This window comes from Toxotes jaculatrix, chromosome 6 (genome assembly GCF_017976425.1).
Source record: "Toxotes jaculatrix isolate fToxJac2 chromosome 6, fToxJac2.pri, whole genome shotgun sequence".
NCBI classification, from domain to species: domain Eukaryota; kingdom Metazoa; phylum Chordata; class Actinopteri; family Toxotidae; genus Toxotes; species Toxotes jaculatrix.
Genome location: NC_054399.1, coordinates 11,352,025 through 11,369,262, shown reverse-complemented (window position 1 = coordinate 11,369,262; position 17,238 = coordinate 11,352,025). Strand labels below are relative to the sequence as shown.

Genomic DNA, 17,238 nt, shown 5'->3' with positions numbered 1-17,238 from the left:
AACACCATGAAAAGTCTTACATTTGAGAATTAAATATTTGGCATTTTTCCTTGAAAAATGACATATTAATAGTTACTGATGATATTTCTTTTGGTCAACTAATCAAATAATATCCTAATTGTTGCGTTTCTAATTGATACAATACCTGCTTTCAGTACTTGACTGTTGGTGATGTCCTCTGCTGTGGACACATTCCATTTAGTACCAATAAAGTGCTGACATTCTGTATCCAGCCCTACAAATAAACTTCCTTGGACTTCTGACTTTCTCTTAAGGTACAGTTCACCTCATGTTGTGTCAGAACTGCTGAAATGTTTGTCGTTGTTTGGTCTCGTTCAAACACATCTACACTCAAACTTTGCTGCCGAATCAAAGACAGATATGGTTTACTTGCTTGTTTTGGGGATAAATACATAGTGGAGGACATGCTCCAAACCTTCCACCTTGTGACACAAATATTGGTTTAGTGACAGTAAACTTGCTATGGGTCCACTCAGAAAAACGACTTCTGTGATTATGGAGGTGTAAATATTCCATTCTTCCCATTAAAACACCCCCTGGAGAGGTAAATACAGACTCAGTGCTTCTCAGACGGATGCCTGGAATGTTTAGGGCCCAGCTGTGCAGCAAAAATTTCTTATGTTTAAAGTTTTAGGAGTAACCTGTTCAGATCTCTTGGCAGTTGTCTGTCAACTTTCCAATATAGATGTCAGTTCCACTTTAATGTGATTTAAGGACAGACCTTATTTTCTTTCCATCCTCCTATTTCAAGAGTTTTTACAAGCTCAGGTTTAGTTTAAAACAGTTTTTTGCAGTAATAGACATAACCTACCATTTGGTTGTTTATGTCTAGTGACATGTAAACACATGTCCTCCCTGCAGTAAAGCGTAGGTCTATATTAATGTGACAGTTCCTCCGCAGTACATTCCTGAACAGCCGTATCACATTGACCTTTGGAAGCAGATGCAACTTCTCTCCTTCACTGGCTTTAAAACAATTATTGGCTGTATAAGGACACTGTTATCATGCTCCCAGATGTTCTTGCTGCAATGTGTTCAATGTAAAGTGCTGTGAGGCCATACTGTACTGTAGGTAGCCAGAAAATGATTTAATGCACCTTTTCAGGAAGGCTCAGTCAATAATTAGCAGGGTAAATGGTAATTTAGCTGCAGCTGTTAGAAGCTTTTGGAGTGATTAGCACTAACCTAGAGTTCAGACTGTAAATGGCGGGAATGGTGTGGGTGTATTGTTAAAGGTACCAAAGCGAACATAAAATACGGTCTAGGAATTCCATTTTGTGTAATACATCAGTGTGTTTTAGGGCTTATTGGACTTCAGAGCACTAAACTATGAGACAGGAGTTCAAAATCTTTGAAGCTTTGAAGGACACTGAGGAGAGAGAGAGAGAGAGACAGCTCTGTGTGCTTTAACCTTGAAATCCTCTATGTGTGCATGTGTGGAACTGCAGCTGTTCTTGTGTCCACTGTTAACCCGAATACTGACCTCTGTCTATTGCGCTAGAGTTTCCTAACCACTTGAGAAGCGTATAAACTTTTTCAAACAACTTGTTTCTCAAGTATTCAGGACTGTGGTTGCCAGGTTTGACCACTTGCTGCCAGCTCCTCAGTCATTTTTTTGGGTGATAAGTTCTGCCTCTGACAAGCCAGCTATGTAACTCTTTCCAGGCATGTTTGTGGCATTGGAGTACGTGCTTTTTGTCACAACAGAGCCTCTGCATCTGTGGCGCCAGCCCAGGCCTATTAACATATCTGTGAAGCAAGCAGGAGGCCCAGAGGAGAAAGGCATGCAAATGTACATTTTCCTTGGCCCTGCTCGGTGCCCACATCAAGAGCACATCTCTCAGAGTAGCAGGGCGGTCCAGCAGCTCTGACACAGGTTGCTCTTTAGTGAGGTGGGCAAACAGACTGAGTGGTAGTTATTCACCTCTACAGGTGCTTCTGTGAAAATTAGGTGGGAGGAAAAATGTCCTCATGTGGTACAAGATGTACACTTCTGAATGTGTTCAAAGATTTGCTTTTCATGGCAGAGTTTTAGTGTTGATTTAAAATCTTGTACAGTTTAATGTCAAATTAACTGACGGAGTTTGGGTTAAATGTTTCTGTTGTGTAGCTCTATAACTTTTTTTCAATGTCTATATTTGGAGGAAAGTGACTTACAAATACAAGGAGCTCTTGGAAGAGCAGCTTTCTAAGAGTTACAGTAAATTATTTCTCAGTGGATTTTCCAGAAAACTTACAGTATTACAATGTACTGATGCTGCAATATTCCATTTTATAAGCCATGATAGAGGCTTTTAGCTATACCACCTCCTCCTGCAGAGAAAATCAGTGGCTAATGATGTACAGAACACAGTGTTAGAGGGTTTTCTTAGAAAATGACTTCCTTTCTTAGTATCTGTTTTCTCCTCTGTGGCGGACACAGATGAGACAAGTCTTTTTGATTTACCCATGGATGGCTGTTTCTATGCTGTGTTGTTTTCCATTATACTATTCACTATAATGGCAGCCTCACTTTAAGCCCATGATTGATCGCTGCTCTGTCATCCTGAGGGGGTGTTTTAACCTTTCATTCTGCTCATTTTGATATATGAGCATGTGTTTTTAATTCAGAATCTCCAAGTTTGGACCCTTTTGGTTTTTTGACAGGTTGATAAAGAACTTGGACTCCCAGAAATCCTCCATGTTGAATTATCTGTCTGCATAAAGTACTCGTGACCATCTTGTATGTGTGAGCTCAGGCGCTACCAAATATGACTGTAAATCAGTTACCACTGCGGTGCGAGTCAAACACTGAAACGCACAGTAGATCTTTTTTTCTGATTCACGTGTTCCTTAACACAAGATTCTTCCTAAAGTATTATTGCACTATAATACTGTATCTCTTAGAAACAGAAATGCTTGCTGTGGTTATGAAACCCCATGATATGGGAGGAAAAATACAGGGAGTCTCCCATGTTAAAGGCTTCCCCGGACTGTGGGTTGTCTGGTCTCCAGACAATAGATCTGGCAGTAGCTGACCACAGCTGTGTTTGTGCTGGTTTGGTGTACTGGAGTAATTCCCCCCTTCCTCCAGCTGACCCTCTGGACTGAGCCAGGTCATCCCAGAGGGGCCAAGGGTAGCCGGGGCCAGAAGAGAGGAGGTGGAGGTGGAGGCAGGTGAGTGCAGACTACAGACTAACTTCCCCCTCACCTCCTTCCTCCTCGGTCCCTTTGATCTTTGCTGTTTAGTCTGCAAGACTCTGGGCAAAACATACCAATATTATCAGATCTAGTAAAGCCAAGTCGACAATACTATCTTAGGAAGGTGTTCTCCGTGAATTATCTTGGGGATAATTTGTGAGGAATGCAGCAGCAGAGGACGCATGATACAGCCGTGTTGTGTGCTTGAGGTTGCGCCATCAGTTAGAGGAAAAAAACAGCCTCACATACACTGATTTCATCAGTTTAATGCATTCCAGGTTTTACTGGTTTCGATTGACTCAGGTTCCTGTCAATGTGCAGTCTATTTCTACATTATTGAGTAATTTATGTCCAAATATTTCCTAAGAACTGTAATTACAGCTGCCATCAACTTGGTTTTAAATTTGTTGCATTTACTTATGGTTATTTGTCCCGTTGTGATTAATTTCTATATCTATGATTGTCAAATTAAAGACGTCCAAACCTGACCATCACTGTTGGTGTTTCCAGCAGGCATCAAGGTTGGGCTGGTAATCCTTGAAAAGAGGAATCCCCTATAAGCATTCATGAGTTCTTACATACAGTATTTCATCACACACAATAGATAGAAGAAAACCTAATACACCTACCCTAGCGGTCATGCTGGGTGTGTCCCCAGCCAGGTGATCTGACCAGGAATGCATTCAACGCCACCTCACTCTGTGGCCTTTCAGGGGTAACCAGGCATGTCCAGCTGGGCTTTTCTCTCCTGCTTTTTCTGCTACCACATGAAAGAGTCACAGTTTTGTCTGAGGGGAGTCATTCTTCAGAAAGAAGTGGGTTGTTTGTGGGGAAAAAAAATTCTGCTTCTTCTATCGCAGCAGTTCAGTTTATGTTTTGTGATGTTTTGCGCAGACTTTTGGGAAATTGTTTGCCTCCCCCGTAGAAAACACAAGCTGCTTTGTTGTTTCGGTGCGTGCATAAATGGTCATTGACTCTTTTCCCCGGATCTTTGACAAATGTGGAAATTCCCAAATTTTACCTTGCTCGTTCCCCCCTGAAAACAATATGAATATGACAAAAACAAAGGTTTTTGTTGTTGTTGTGTCTCCTGGCACTTGTAAATCAGTGCTGAGAGGTGTGAGTGGTGGAAGATTTAAATTGACTAAATTAAATTGACAGGTAAGAAAGGTCACAGGGCAGCAGGTACAAATCTTCAGCTGGCAACAGACTCTGTTTTCTAAGTTTGTGGAGTTGTGCAGTGAACTGGATTCAGTGCAGGCTATTGTGTAACCTGCCGATGGTGCCGATGAGGCTTAAGCATGATCAGGATCTTATCTGACTGGAATCAGGCATGTTGTGATGGTTGAGTTCCTCCAAAAAATGTTTTTTAAGGAGCATCTTGAAGCTAGAAGAAACTTGCTCACACCAGACATCTGGAATCTTCTTCTCTGAACTGAGCATTGTTTTTGTTTTTGGCCTGTGTGTGTTGTGCAATACCAGATAGCTGTGGTTCGCATGCTGGGAAAGCATCTGAGCTGATGTGCTATGATGTATAGGGGGATGTGATGGGATTATGGTGGAGAAGAGATATAACTTCTTCCATCTCAACATCTCATTGCTTTGTACTGTAGGTCACCTGTGCTGCCACCTGTTAATGAAAGGCAGAAACCTCAGAAAGACAATATTGCAGTCAGAAATGATGATGGACACTTGGAGTCTAAGTCCACTGAATATAATTTTATTTTACGATTTATTTTTTGTAAATTATAAAGACGTTTCAAAATGTGAACAGAAATGAATGTGTGTGTTGATGACGTAAAGTGTTTTGGGTCAATACAGTGCAGAGAAGGAAATCTTCCAGACCAGTTCTTGTCTTTGAATGGTTTTATTTTTTACTGCAAATATATTTAAAACTCTAAACAAGAAAAAACATCTCACTTTTTACACACACTATACTTCATGTTTTGTGTATGAAATTTCTTTTAAACATACTGTTTCATGTTTATTAGTCAACCAGCTGCTCAGGCTGAGATATGACAGCTGCTGGTTTTCATCTTTCAAACCTTGCAGTCGTTCACACAGGACGTTGTCTGCAGTTTCTCAGTGTCACTCACGCACACACACACACACACACACACACATTAACATACACTCCCTTGCAACTATCAACAGTAAACGGTCTCCTCTTGTGTGTTTAGATGCATTTCTCAGGAAGTGGATATCATTCCCATGGTGATTATTTTATTCAAATACTCCCAACATCCATCAAGCTCAGAGACCTCATCTATCATATTAGCTTTAATAATTAGAGCTCTATCTAATGACAGGATGTGCAGGAGAACGGCCTGTCCCTGTAAAGCTACTCAGTTTTTCTCTTTCAGCAATATTATTTATTTCAAGTGGAGCCCAATTACTTGCCAAGAATCCATTTTCGGGAAGACTTGAATGGCTTAAATTTTGGCCAGTTTGTTCTTCCTGCAGGAATGGCCTCTGAGAAAAGTCTGCAGATTGTCTGTCTGTTTCTTCCTTATCTTCTAAACTTAGGAAGATTCAGAGTAACAAATGAATTTGTCCAAACTTTTCTTGTTTTTTAATCATGAAGATGTTTCACTTTGTTTCTGCTGAAATTGTGAAAATCTAGTTTCACGTTTTCTAATGCTGATGAAGACTGATGTAGCAGAAAAACAATTTCTTGTGTTAGGGTTGCATTGAAGAGTTGAGGAAATACTAAGTACAAGTACAAATACAAAGATTTTTGCTGATTTCATCAGCTTCATTTGTGTGCTTTCAGGGTTTCCCTGGGTTATTGGACCAGTTATACAGTAAGCCTAATCTCAGTGCCAGTGTCTGTTGTGTTATTGATTCTCTAATAAAGTTTCTGTTTTCCTCTGTCTAGTTAAAGCAGCCTGACAAGGCAGCAGCAGCAGCACACACCTATTTCCAGGCCAATCCCGAACATGTGGAGATGGGGCAGAACCTGGAGCAGTACAAAGACCTGCAGGGTGTCAAGGAGGACCACTTTGTAGACCGAGAAGCCCGGCCTCACCAGGTAAGCCAGGAAATCTGAATGAGTGAGTTTTGATTTAGATAGACCGACTTTCTTACTTCTTTTTTTCTTGTCTTTTTCCTTTTCTGTCTCTTTTTCAGGCCTCTTAAACTTAATGACCCGGTTTAGCCATCTTTTATCAGCCTTTGCCAGAATGTCTGGCTAGTGATTCTAGTTTTTCTACTTCATTTCTTTCCAAAAGGGAAAAGTTCAGATGTTCTCACTATATGAAGGGCCCTTTGTGTTAATGACCCTTGCAGTCTAATGACTGGAAACTCATTTAGGCCTTTTAGTGCTGGTTGTGGTGAAACCCTGAATGCCGAAGAGTTTTGGATCCTTTGTCTGCTGCTCCGATGTCTGTGTTCTGCTTCTCTCTGCCATCCTTTCTCTCTTTATCCTCAAGCGAAACTCATACACTAAGAATGATCTTCTTCCTTCAGGAAGACATTAGGGACTGACTCAGTGCAAATCTACCTTGATTAAACTTTTAAACATTACCAATTTCAGTTGTTTGTGACTCTGCATCTTCACTTATTACTCAGCTTAGTTTTTATGTGTTTTGTATCTGCAGGCAGCCAGTGTGCAACATTCCGGTCCAAAACAAATTTTCTCTGGAGACAATATATTCATGTATTTAAAATTTATTAAAAAATAATTCACATCAGTAATCCTTTCTGGCAACTGATTCCTGGCCTCCTGTTTATTCTAAACAAATGACCATTGCTGCCGCAGGAAACTTGATGTGCACCAGAGGACTTGTAAAAGCTTTTATGAGCTGGCTTCAGGTTTACTTACAGTATTTTAACTGTGTTAGAGAACAGGAAACAGATATTTACTAATGGATAAATGTCAAGAATTAATACCTTTGCTGAACACCAGAGGCCATAAATACTGATCTCATTTCTCTCATCATCTTTTATCTCTCCTCCACCTGCAGCGCTCATTCACGGCGGCAGTGAGGTTATATGACAAGGGCGACTACGAGGGTGCCATCGCTCTGTTCGAGGAAGCTCTGGTGGAGTACTATAAAGCAGATGTGGAGTGTCGGGCCCTGTGCCAAGGACCGCAAAGGTTTGAGGGCCACGATCACCTCCGCTACCGTTACAGCCTCCATGAACTCATATCAGGTAAGAGCCACAAACTGAAGAGCTTTAGTTGAGCAGTAAACAGTTGTTGACATGCATTTATCCTCCAGTAGCCCAGAAGTCTTTTCTATAGTCTTAGCCATAGAATCTGAAGTGGGGTGTTGTTAAGTCTGGCCTGTTGTTAAGGGTCCTCCTTCCCTGGGTAACTAAATACTGTAATAAAATTCCAGCATGATCATGGACATGATGTGGTTTTTGGATATAATCGGTTTGTGTTACCAGCTGTTTCTTGTTTAAGTTGAGATTTGAATTGTTTACACCCTCTCCGCATCTTACATTTACAACAACATGTCAGAGCTGAATTACTGTTGAAATGACAGCTGGCACTAATTAAAAAAACCATGCAAATAAAGTAACAAAACAAAAGAAAGATCACATCCAACACTATTTTCCCAGTTTGCTTAGGTGATTTTTACTGTAACAGAACAGAATCCTTTGATATTTTTTTGCTTGTAAAAATTGCTGTTTAATTTCCTCCCCTCCTGCATGTTGCACCACATGATCTTGTGATTCTCTTCCTTCTGAGAAACCCTTCCTTGTATTGTTTGTTGATGTGTAAATGCCACATTGTGTTAATATAGAGACACACATAAACTATAAATCCCATATTGAGTTGATTCTGGGCCTCAGAAGTCTCTTAGAATCTAAGATGAACGACGTGAGTTTAGTTGGTATATGAAGCTTTTTATACGCTTTTCGTGACTGCTCCACCAACACGTCTGGCTGCACTGCATGGTCCTGAGCTCGAGCTGGGCTTTGTTGTGCTGAGAGAGCCTGGGGAGGTTTAGGCAAGGCCAACCAACACCCTTCATGCTCACTAGGTGATTAAATCTGCATGGCAGTGGCTTGGCACTGGATGGAAGTTGGCATTGGGAAGGTTGGGACAGATGAGGTGTAAAAGCCATGTTTTAACAGCAGGATGAACAGAAAACAAGATAAAACAGAAATGAGAAAAGAAGTCAGTGTCATGGGTGAGATCACTGCAGGTTCAAAAAAAGGTGAACACAGTGTCATCGTGTGGTACAGCAGAGTTCTTATAATGGAAATATTCAGACATGAAGAACTGAGATGTGCTTAATTGTACATATGTATTTATGATGATATGTATTTGTGTGACCTGAATTTCTCAATGATAAAAAGGTGTAAATAAGCGTCATCGGTACAAATATGAGCACACAAGAAAGGGACATAGACATCAGGTTCACTGAGGACCTGATGAATTTTGTTCCACAGACTCCTGTGAGTTTTTCACTGTTGTATGATTTACCACAGCATTATTAAATTAGCTGGAAAACTGCATGCAGAAAAAAAATGGAGCGGCTCTTTTGGATTCATTGTGTATTCCAGTTTTTAGGGTTTAAGGTTTTACTTACCAAAGTCATCTGATCCCACTTTGTTTTGTGTCCATTACTTTAATAGATGAGACTACATGATACCACACAGAATATGTGTTAAGGCCATGATGTAGATGCCTTATGGCACACATCAGATCTAACTGACTGCCTAAATCAGTTGTTGGGGATATTGAATTTGTACTGTATGCTTTAGCAAACTCCGGATTAGGTCACATGCAGATGCAGCTAGGAAACTCATTTTAAAATACATCAAAAAAGAAAAATACAGGAAATAACACAAAGTAAGACTGGCCAAGTCCCAGATGGCGCCAATGTGTTGACTGATATTCTCTGCTGTTCAAAACGATTAGTTGAGCTGTGTGCAGTTGGCTTTGGGATTTCGTAAACATGCTCTATTACCATCTTCGACAGGCCAGGAAAAGATCCTGAACCAGGGCCAGGAGAGCAGCCTGAATGCACCCAAAATCCCCTGACTCATTACAAGATTGCCTCTTTTTCTTCTGTCTCTTCTTCTCCTTCTCTCTATTTAACCTCACTTAACCTTGTTTCTGCTTCTCCCTGGCATATTTTCTTAAAGGGACATACTGCTATTTTGCATGTTCCAGCTCATTTACCAAAAACTACATAAAGTCATATTAGTTGTAAACATATAACTCTTTTGAATTTTTTCCAGTTTGGTGCATTTAGATTTTTTTTTTGCTGCTAAACAGCAACCTTTTTCTATGCTACAAGCTACTTAATATTTTTGTTTTCATAGTGCCTGTGTTTGCTTACTGTCTGTCTTTTGAGTTTGTTTTTCTGATGAATGCAAAACTGTTTGGAAGCTGTCTCTTAAAATTCCGATTTTAGAGCTTCCTTCTTGCACATGAACACACCACCGGTCCATGCTTTCAGATACAGCTACAGTACATTTTCACACAACATATGTGTACATTTGACAAAAATAGATAAATGTAGTGTGTGTGTGTGTGTGTGTATTATATTTCTGCTTTACACTGTCACACACATAGGATTTGCCCGTTTCTGACAATGTCACCAAAAACTGAAAATAAGACAACTACAGCAACTGACATTCATTCATCACCAAGTGTTGGTCATATAGCTTCAAAAATCACCAGCGCCAATCTCACATTTAATTTAGTGTGTTATCATTTTGTTTTGTTTACAACCTGGTGTGGAGCCAACACTGTTGGAGTCTGGGAGTCTGTGGGCTTTGACTGTCTTCCTGCATAGAGTCGGGCACATTTGATGTGGAGGGATACATGTATCCACAGCAAAACATTTGCACTAGATGATAATTAAGCACTTACTTACACAGCAACTTTGGTCAGGGGTGCTTTTGTTGACACAAGTCAGGCCTTTCTCTCTGGAAGCTGAGGCCAGTTGTGTGCAGTAGCCGCAGCTTAATTGCTGACAAGTGTGCTTTGTCTCAAATATGTATAGCCCAGTTGCAAAAACACTGAAAAGACAGCTAATTAGTTTTGGCTGATCTTTGTTTTACTTACAATCAGGGGATTAGTTTCCATATCAGCACTGCTGTAGAGACTGTGATTATTTTGTTAAAATGTGTGTATATTACGTTGAGATGTATGTATTTTTGAGTGTAATATACTCTGTTTTGTGAGTTGAATAAAAAAGAACGGATTTCATAGAATTACTTTTCCATGTCCTGGCTCCACTGACCCAGAAACAGCTTTAAATTATTCCGTGATTCTATCCTAACACTATTCAGCTCCGCTGAGACTAATGAAGAAATTGAAACGGACTACATCTCTGTTGTCAGAGAGTGAGGAAAAGTGGTGCTGCAGCTGCTCAAAAGTGACCTCACTGTACATACACCCTCACAACACAAGCTCAAAAGCATGCCATCATCCACTCGGCTGCCTGTCCTCTCGGGGCTTGACATAAGGAAGTGATTTGTAGCACCCTGTGAAATCTGTCTTCCCTGAAGGATCAACAAACATCAGGATTTATCACCACCTGACGAGCAACAAAGACATGAAAGCGCAGTGCTGTTTCAAAGGGAACAGCATATATGCGATCTATTTCACAGAAACAAGGAAAGATATGATGTTGGACTGACTTTGATTTGTAAATCCTAAACAGACCCTCAACAAAAACTGGACAACAGGGAACAAGAGACATGTACCAGCAATTATGCACTTTAAGAGCAATTTTCAGCATCTGTTTAATACACAGTTCTTTTTATTTTCAGCACTGGGACTCATTATGATATTCTCTCTCTCTCTCTCTCTATTTTACCAGCTAATTGGTGTAGCTTTGATCTAGAGTGACATGCCATGTTGGATTTCATGTGCTTTTTCTCGTTCTCTGTTTTCCATCTATCTTCACCTTTTTTTCACCTATTCTTCAGACATATCATATGCTTTAATGCCAAACATCACTGTGATTAGATGCTGTTGTTTCCATTAAACTGGAGTAATTCAGTGTGTGAATCAGCATGTCCTTTTAACCTCACACTGATATCACACAGATGATCTCAGAAGAATTATTGGCTGTGATCATGAGACCGCAACATAATGGTGACCACTTTGGATCAGTGCATAAATTAGCCAGATTTCTGTGTACTTTGCATGCAAAACATCTTACTGCATTCCTGTCTGTATTGGAAGAGGGCTTTGTTGCTTTACCTTTGACATTAAGTAAATGCTAAGTAACACTTGCAAAATTATATCATACATGCAGTCTAAACCATATAAATTTTTAAATGTGCTGTGCAACTTGAGAAATTTTTATATTAATACTGTATATTGAGCAAAGTTATGCTGATGATCTAAAAACTGTTTTTAAATCATTTTGTTGCAGATCACTTCACTCAGGTGCTGCACTGTGAACATGAGTGTGTCAGAGATCTCGCCACCCGGCCAGGCCGCCTGTCACCCATGGAGAACTACCTGCCTCTGCACTACGACTACCTTCAGTTTGCTTACTTCCAGGGTAAGTTGAAGGTCTTTAATATGTATTTTGGATGCTTCAAAAACACCCCGTGAACATATATATACAGCCCTTTTCGTACTTCACTATTATCACCTTTTCTGTAACACAAACCGTCTGTAACCCAAACAGTCTAATTTTTAAGTTCCCACACATGACAGCTATCTGACTGTGCTTGGTGTAATTATGAACAAAGAAGATGGATACACCCACCCAGGTCATACACCCAAACACGCACACATTCACATACAAGAACCCATGGTGACCACAAAGAGCTGCAAACAGGTCGAGTCAATTGACAGTGAGCCACACCCTGTTGGAAGTTTCACATTGTTTCACATCAAGTATGATCTGCTGTGTGTTTGTGTATCGGTCTGGATTACTTTTATATGTGTGTGTACAGTCTGAACCTGGGGCTGAAAGATGTATGTGTGTGTGTTTCTGTGTGTGTTTACGTGAATGAATGGACCACAAGTTTGCTATTGAATGAAAAGCTCTTCTAGAAGAACAACAAAGCGTAGTTTGGAATGACAGTGCACTGAGTAGTTGTGAGATCACCAGATTATACTTAATGATTCATGAGCATATGGCTCTAATAAAGAGGAGTGGATCATTTGGTCTGTGCAAACACAGTTTGAGCAGGCTTTGATTCCTAACAGCCACTGATGGGTGTTTGTGTCTTTGTCTTTTTGTCTGTGTGTGTTGGGGTCTGTGGAAGCCTTAAAAACTTTTTTTTTTTACCTGAGGTTGATAAAAAAAAAAAGTGTCACAGTGAGTCTACTGTATTGTAAAAGTGGAAATGGCTCACAGCTTAGTGCTTATCACGTCTTATAAAAAGATTAATCTGCTTCTGTTTTCTTGTTTGTTTTTTAAGTTATTTTCATGACTTTTTTCATGATATCAGATCCCATGTATATTTCTATTTATGACATTCACTATATTTGCGTTCTGCCTCTCTTCATACTACTGTAAATTTCATTGTTACTGGCAGTCGTCATTTAACAGCATTTTCATTGTCAAAACTAGAAATCTAAGGTAGTCACTACTTTCCAGTAGCCAGTAATCTGAGCTCTTTATCACCCAACAGCACTGTGACCCTGCTATGTTTTACTCTCCTCAGCGGCTCCACACCACACGGCAGCAGTGGACATTTGCCATCACTCAGCAGCCTGTCATTGTGCTTGAGCTGCTTAAGTTTCCTAAATAAATCCTCAGTGACAATCTTCAGTTTGACTGAGCTCAAATCTCCAGACTTTTATTTGACCTGGAAACACATGGCTGACAGCAGCAGATACACTGCCTCAGCCTCAGCCAAGGCAGGAAGCCTTTGGTTAACCCTGCGCCTTTACAAGCTAGTAAAGAATGTGTTTGTGCGTGCACTTAACAGCAGTAGTGCAGAGCAGAGGGTTTGTATGGGGTTACATATGTGTGATTGCAGGGAGACAGTACAGTATTGTCCTGATGAATGTTTGTCTCACTTCATCTCCAACATCTTTCTGTTGTAACTAGGAATGCCATTTGTGTGTGTCTGTGTGTTGTTTCCACTATGTCAGCATGCAGATTTTGCTCCATTGTTGTAATGGTTTTGGAATTTCAGCCGTAATAGATTTTCACATTTCACTTACACTGGTCATTTGGTCTATCCAGTTGATAGCATCTCTGCAGAAACCAAGGCCGATGAACTGCACCTGGCGAGATTTTTTTTTGTGTGCTGTAAACCATAAAGAGAAACCAAACAAACTGCTTTGTGTCCCTCTTTCTCTCTGAAGTGGACAGGCTGGAGGAGGCCTTGCAGTGTGCTCTGACCTACCTTTTATTCCACGAGGGAGAGGAGTTCATGACGGACAACGTGGATTACTACAGAGAGGTGCTGGGACACGATGGAGAACCGCGAGAGGTCAGGATTGGTTCTGGGGACGTGGGGCGTGAAGGGGTAGATGGTTTGAAGTCTGTGAGGGATGTTTTTCTTGCAGTTTTATTGACATGCTCTGCGGCTTGACCATGTCATGCCTTAGAAGCAATAAAGACAAATTTTAATAATGAGGCTAAAACTGAAATAATGTGCGCACATCTTTTGGAGTCTGGTAGCAGAATTTTGAACAAGCTATGGATGATTAATTGAAAACTGAAAAAAAAATGTAACATGTAGCGAAAAGAGACTGGAGAGGAAAAGTGTGGATTTGAGGGAAAATGTGGAGACAGGAGGCAGCAGTGCCGTTTGCTGTATTTCTTGGACAGACTTTCTACTCGCCGCTTGGCAGGAGTTGCCTCTTAAAGTTTGCTTTTCACTTGTATATGTTCTCCATCCAGCTGGAAGAATTAGACAAATTTTGCGACATCTGTGTGTTTATAACAACATATTTTTTCCCTCTGGGCATGCTTATTATTATTTCCTTGCCCCCTGGTGTTCGTAATAATCTGAGTAATCTAAGGCTGAATATCTGCATGCCTGAGAAAATTAAATTTGCTCAGCTTGACTACTCATCAGCCACTTCAGCACTGAGAATTTGTCTTTCTTAAACTCTGATCATCTGCTTTGAAAAGTCAAGCGATGCCTTGTTTAAGTAGCAATTACACAACCTCTTTTTCCTAGAAAGCCTGGTACTCATTAAGCGAGGCTCTCAGCAGGTCTGTGTGAATGTGTGAGTTTGTGCAGTTTGACACTGCACATGTGTGTGTGAGAGCTGACATGTCACAGCTCATGCTAATGTTTTTTTACCCATAGCTTAGATTTTTCTAGCCCTCAAGCCTTTCCAGTCCCTCCAGCTTAAAGTACAGTCGTTAGCCCACAGATTGCCTTTCCTCTCTGCGTCCTCTCTCCCTCCAGCCTCGGGGAGCTCATTTACAGAGCCATAGATCTCAGTGCCAGATCCAAGCTGCCTCCCTGCCAAAGAATCCTGCCTTTCAGGAACACTGGAGGAGGAGGAAAAGTCATGTCAGAGTACCCACAGAATTCTCTGGAACAATTTGGGGACTGTTTGCATTAAGAGTGATGCAAGAGAAGACATTTTTAAACCACTGCAAGAAAAATGCTCTTGGCAGCTTAAGTTTCATCATGGCCTCAAGGCTCAACTCCTTGAGTAGTAAAATCCTCTATCAGTCAGGCTCCATGCACAACAATTTGTATGTAAAATTTAAAAACAGACAAATTCTGTCACTGACTTTCTGTCACAGTCGGTCTTAATGCAAAGTCAAAAGTAGCACCCATTGTTATTTTTACTCCAGGCAGGAAACAGTAGCAAATCTGTCCCTCAGAGAGGACAAGAACAAAGAGAGGGGCCATCGTACCCCATTAATCCTGGCACTGAGGCGAGGAAAAGACAGGGAAAGAGAAGTTCATTCTCTTTCCCTATATTTGGACAATGAATGAGTCAGGACAGGACTACACTGCACATTTAGAGTGCAGTGTAGTCCTGTTCTTCTATATGGAAAAGCTCCATATAGAAGAATTGAAGATGTTATAGAATGATGTTTGTCTTAGCTAAACATTGGCATGATATGGAACTCTGAGTACCATAAACTCTCTTTATGGTATGGCCATGAACCTTTGGTATGTGTGTGTTCACAGAAAGCTGCTTGGTACCTGAGGAGGCACAAACAGGAACTGGAGCTGCTCCTGGTTGGCAGCAAAATCATGGGTGTAGAATTTACAGAAGGGGTGAGTTAGTAGAATACAACTTTATTCCAATGTTATTCTTAATTATTCATGTTTATTTAAGAAGGCAAAGCAGACTGTGTGCACTTGTTGACAGACCAGTTCCCTTTAATTCCCAGTTTTACCTTGAAATGAAAAGTGATTGTGTAATTTAACAGGCAGTTATTGGTAAGCCAGTCCACATGTCTCTGATGCAGAACAGATCTCCTGCTGGGTGTGTAACAGCCTCAATGTGCCCCTGCTGCCTGGCTGACTCAAGGCAGGGTAACAGGTGTCTGGCAAGGCCTGCACCTCTGTCTTCTCATTCAACAGCGACACCAAGTGGACATTTTGAGACTTTTTTTGTACACGGCATTTATGAAATAATCTGAGATATTAGTCAAATCAGTCCCTCTGGTCTGGCATATTGTTGATATAAGTATTTACTTTTACTGCTTTTAAGTTTTGAAAGTATAAAATCTGTCTTTCTCATAGAATTACTGGAGCAGCACAGGTGGAAGAGAAGACTCCAACAGGTAAAAATTTAAAAAATGACTGCAAAGGGAAAACTGTGAAACAGATTTTCTCTGTAATAGCAAAAGTTGCATATGCAGATGTTAAAAATGTAAAGAATCTATAATCAGTATTTTTGTGACAAAAACGTAAGGAGGGGGTCACTCATAGGGACAACCCCACAGAGAATTATCACCCAACTGCAGTTTTTCTCAGCTTTCAGCTCATTGTTTTGGTTTTCTCTTTTTCATTTTTCTGAGTTACTCCCATCGCTCTCATAATGTGGCTTTCAGCTGCAACAGGCAGTTGCTGTCAGTAAAAAAAAAAGTCTCTAAAAGTCCACAGCACCAAACAGGCCAATGGAGCACCAAACTTTCTCTCCTGTTTGTTGTTTGCTGTTTTACCATGTTAACTTTATATGCCAAGTGCTTTGATTCCAGTTTTTCCTTGCTGCCTCCAAGTGGCCAAAAAAATCAGTCACTGCAAGTTTAAAATTGAAAATCACGATTTTGGCTCCTCAGACCTAAATGTATTTTCTATCCTCTGCTCTGTCAGGATTCCCTCTGGTACAGATGGCTGGATGGAGTATGTTCCCATCTCAGAGAAGAAAAACGTCACTGTGGCTGCTCCACAGCAACTCAAAGAAGGTAAATCTTCACTGCTGCCAGAGCTGAAGGAGAATGGGAGTTTAACTGCTCAGGTTTAGTCATCAGTGTTCATTTAAATCTTCTCTGACCACCGTGGTTGAGATAACATGTTGCATTCTTTAAATACTGTTCTGTGTAGGTGGCCCCTTGTTGTATGATAGCGTGCAGCTGGTGCAGAATTCTGCAGCCTTGAACGGGACCCAGCGGGTGCTGCTGGACCATGTTATATCTGAGGAGGAGTGTAAAGAGCTCAGACACCTGGCACATGTAAGGCCATTACACAGCGTTAATAAAATTAGGAGTTTAAATCATTGGAATTGTCATAGATAACCATAAATCTTATTCAGTAGGTTTTCTTTTGGTTTAAAGTTTTCATACCACCTCAGATTTGAAAGTTACTCTTGCTTGATAATGAATAATTGCTTGAGCGTTTTCTAACAGCAAAGTTCTGTTTGTGATTCTGTACTTGAAGCTTAACTCTGGCTCTGTTCTTGTCTTCCAGACTGTCACCATGGCAGGAGACGGTTACAGAGGGAGGATGTCGCCACACACGCCCAATGAGAAATTTGAGGGAGCCACTGTACTCAAAACCCTGCAGGTACACTAACCGCTAAACAACTTTTATATATTACTTAAGCAAATTTTGGGCCTGCAGTTGGGAAGAAGTGTTGGTTAAAAATGTGTTGCCTGTGCAATTAACTTTTTTGATTTACTGTTTGACTGCATGTTACAGTTTCTTTTTGTTTTCTCTTCCCCTGCA

General features: G+C 40.7%; 1 protein-coding gene across 1 annotated transcript in view; it reads left to right on the top strand.

Annotated features, from left to right (window-relative positions):
* p3h2 (prolyl 3-hydroxylase 2) overlaps positions 1 to 17,238 on the top strand; it is a 49,913-nt gene that overhangs the window by 30,225 nt on the left and 2,450 nt on the right. Inside the window, exons 2-10 of the mRNA XM_041041027.1 lie at positions 6,080 to 6,232; positions 7,167 to 7,356; positions 11,556 to 11,687; positions 13,454 to 13,581; positions 15,253 to 15,342; positions 15,814 to 15,854; positions 16,387 to 16,478; positions 16,618 to 16,745; positions 16,981 to 17,076. Coding sequence (XP_040896961.1) covers positions 6,080 to 6,232; positions 7,167 to 7,356; positions 11,556 to 11,687; positions 13,454 to 13,581; positions 15,253 to 15,342; positions 15,814 to 15,854; positions 16,387 to 16,478; positions 16,618 to 16,745; positions 16,981 to 17,076 — 1,050 coding nt within the window. The remainder of the gene's footprint in view (positions 1 to 6,079; positions 6,233 to 7,166; positions 7,357 to 11,555; positions 11,688 to 13,453; positions 13,582 to 15,252; positions 15,343 to 15,813; positions 15,855 to 16,386; positions 16,479 to 16,617; positions 16,746 to 16,980; positions 17,077 to 17,238) is intronic.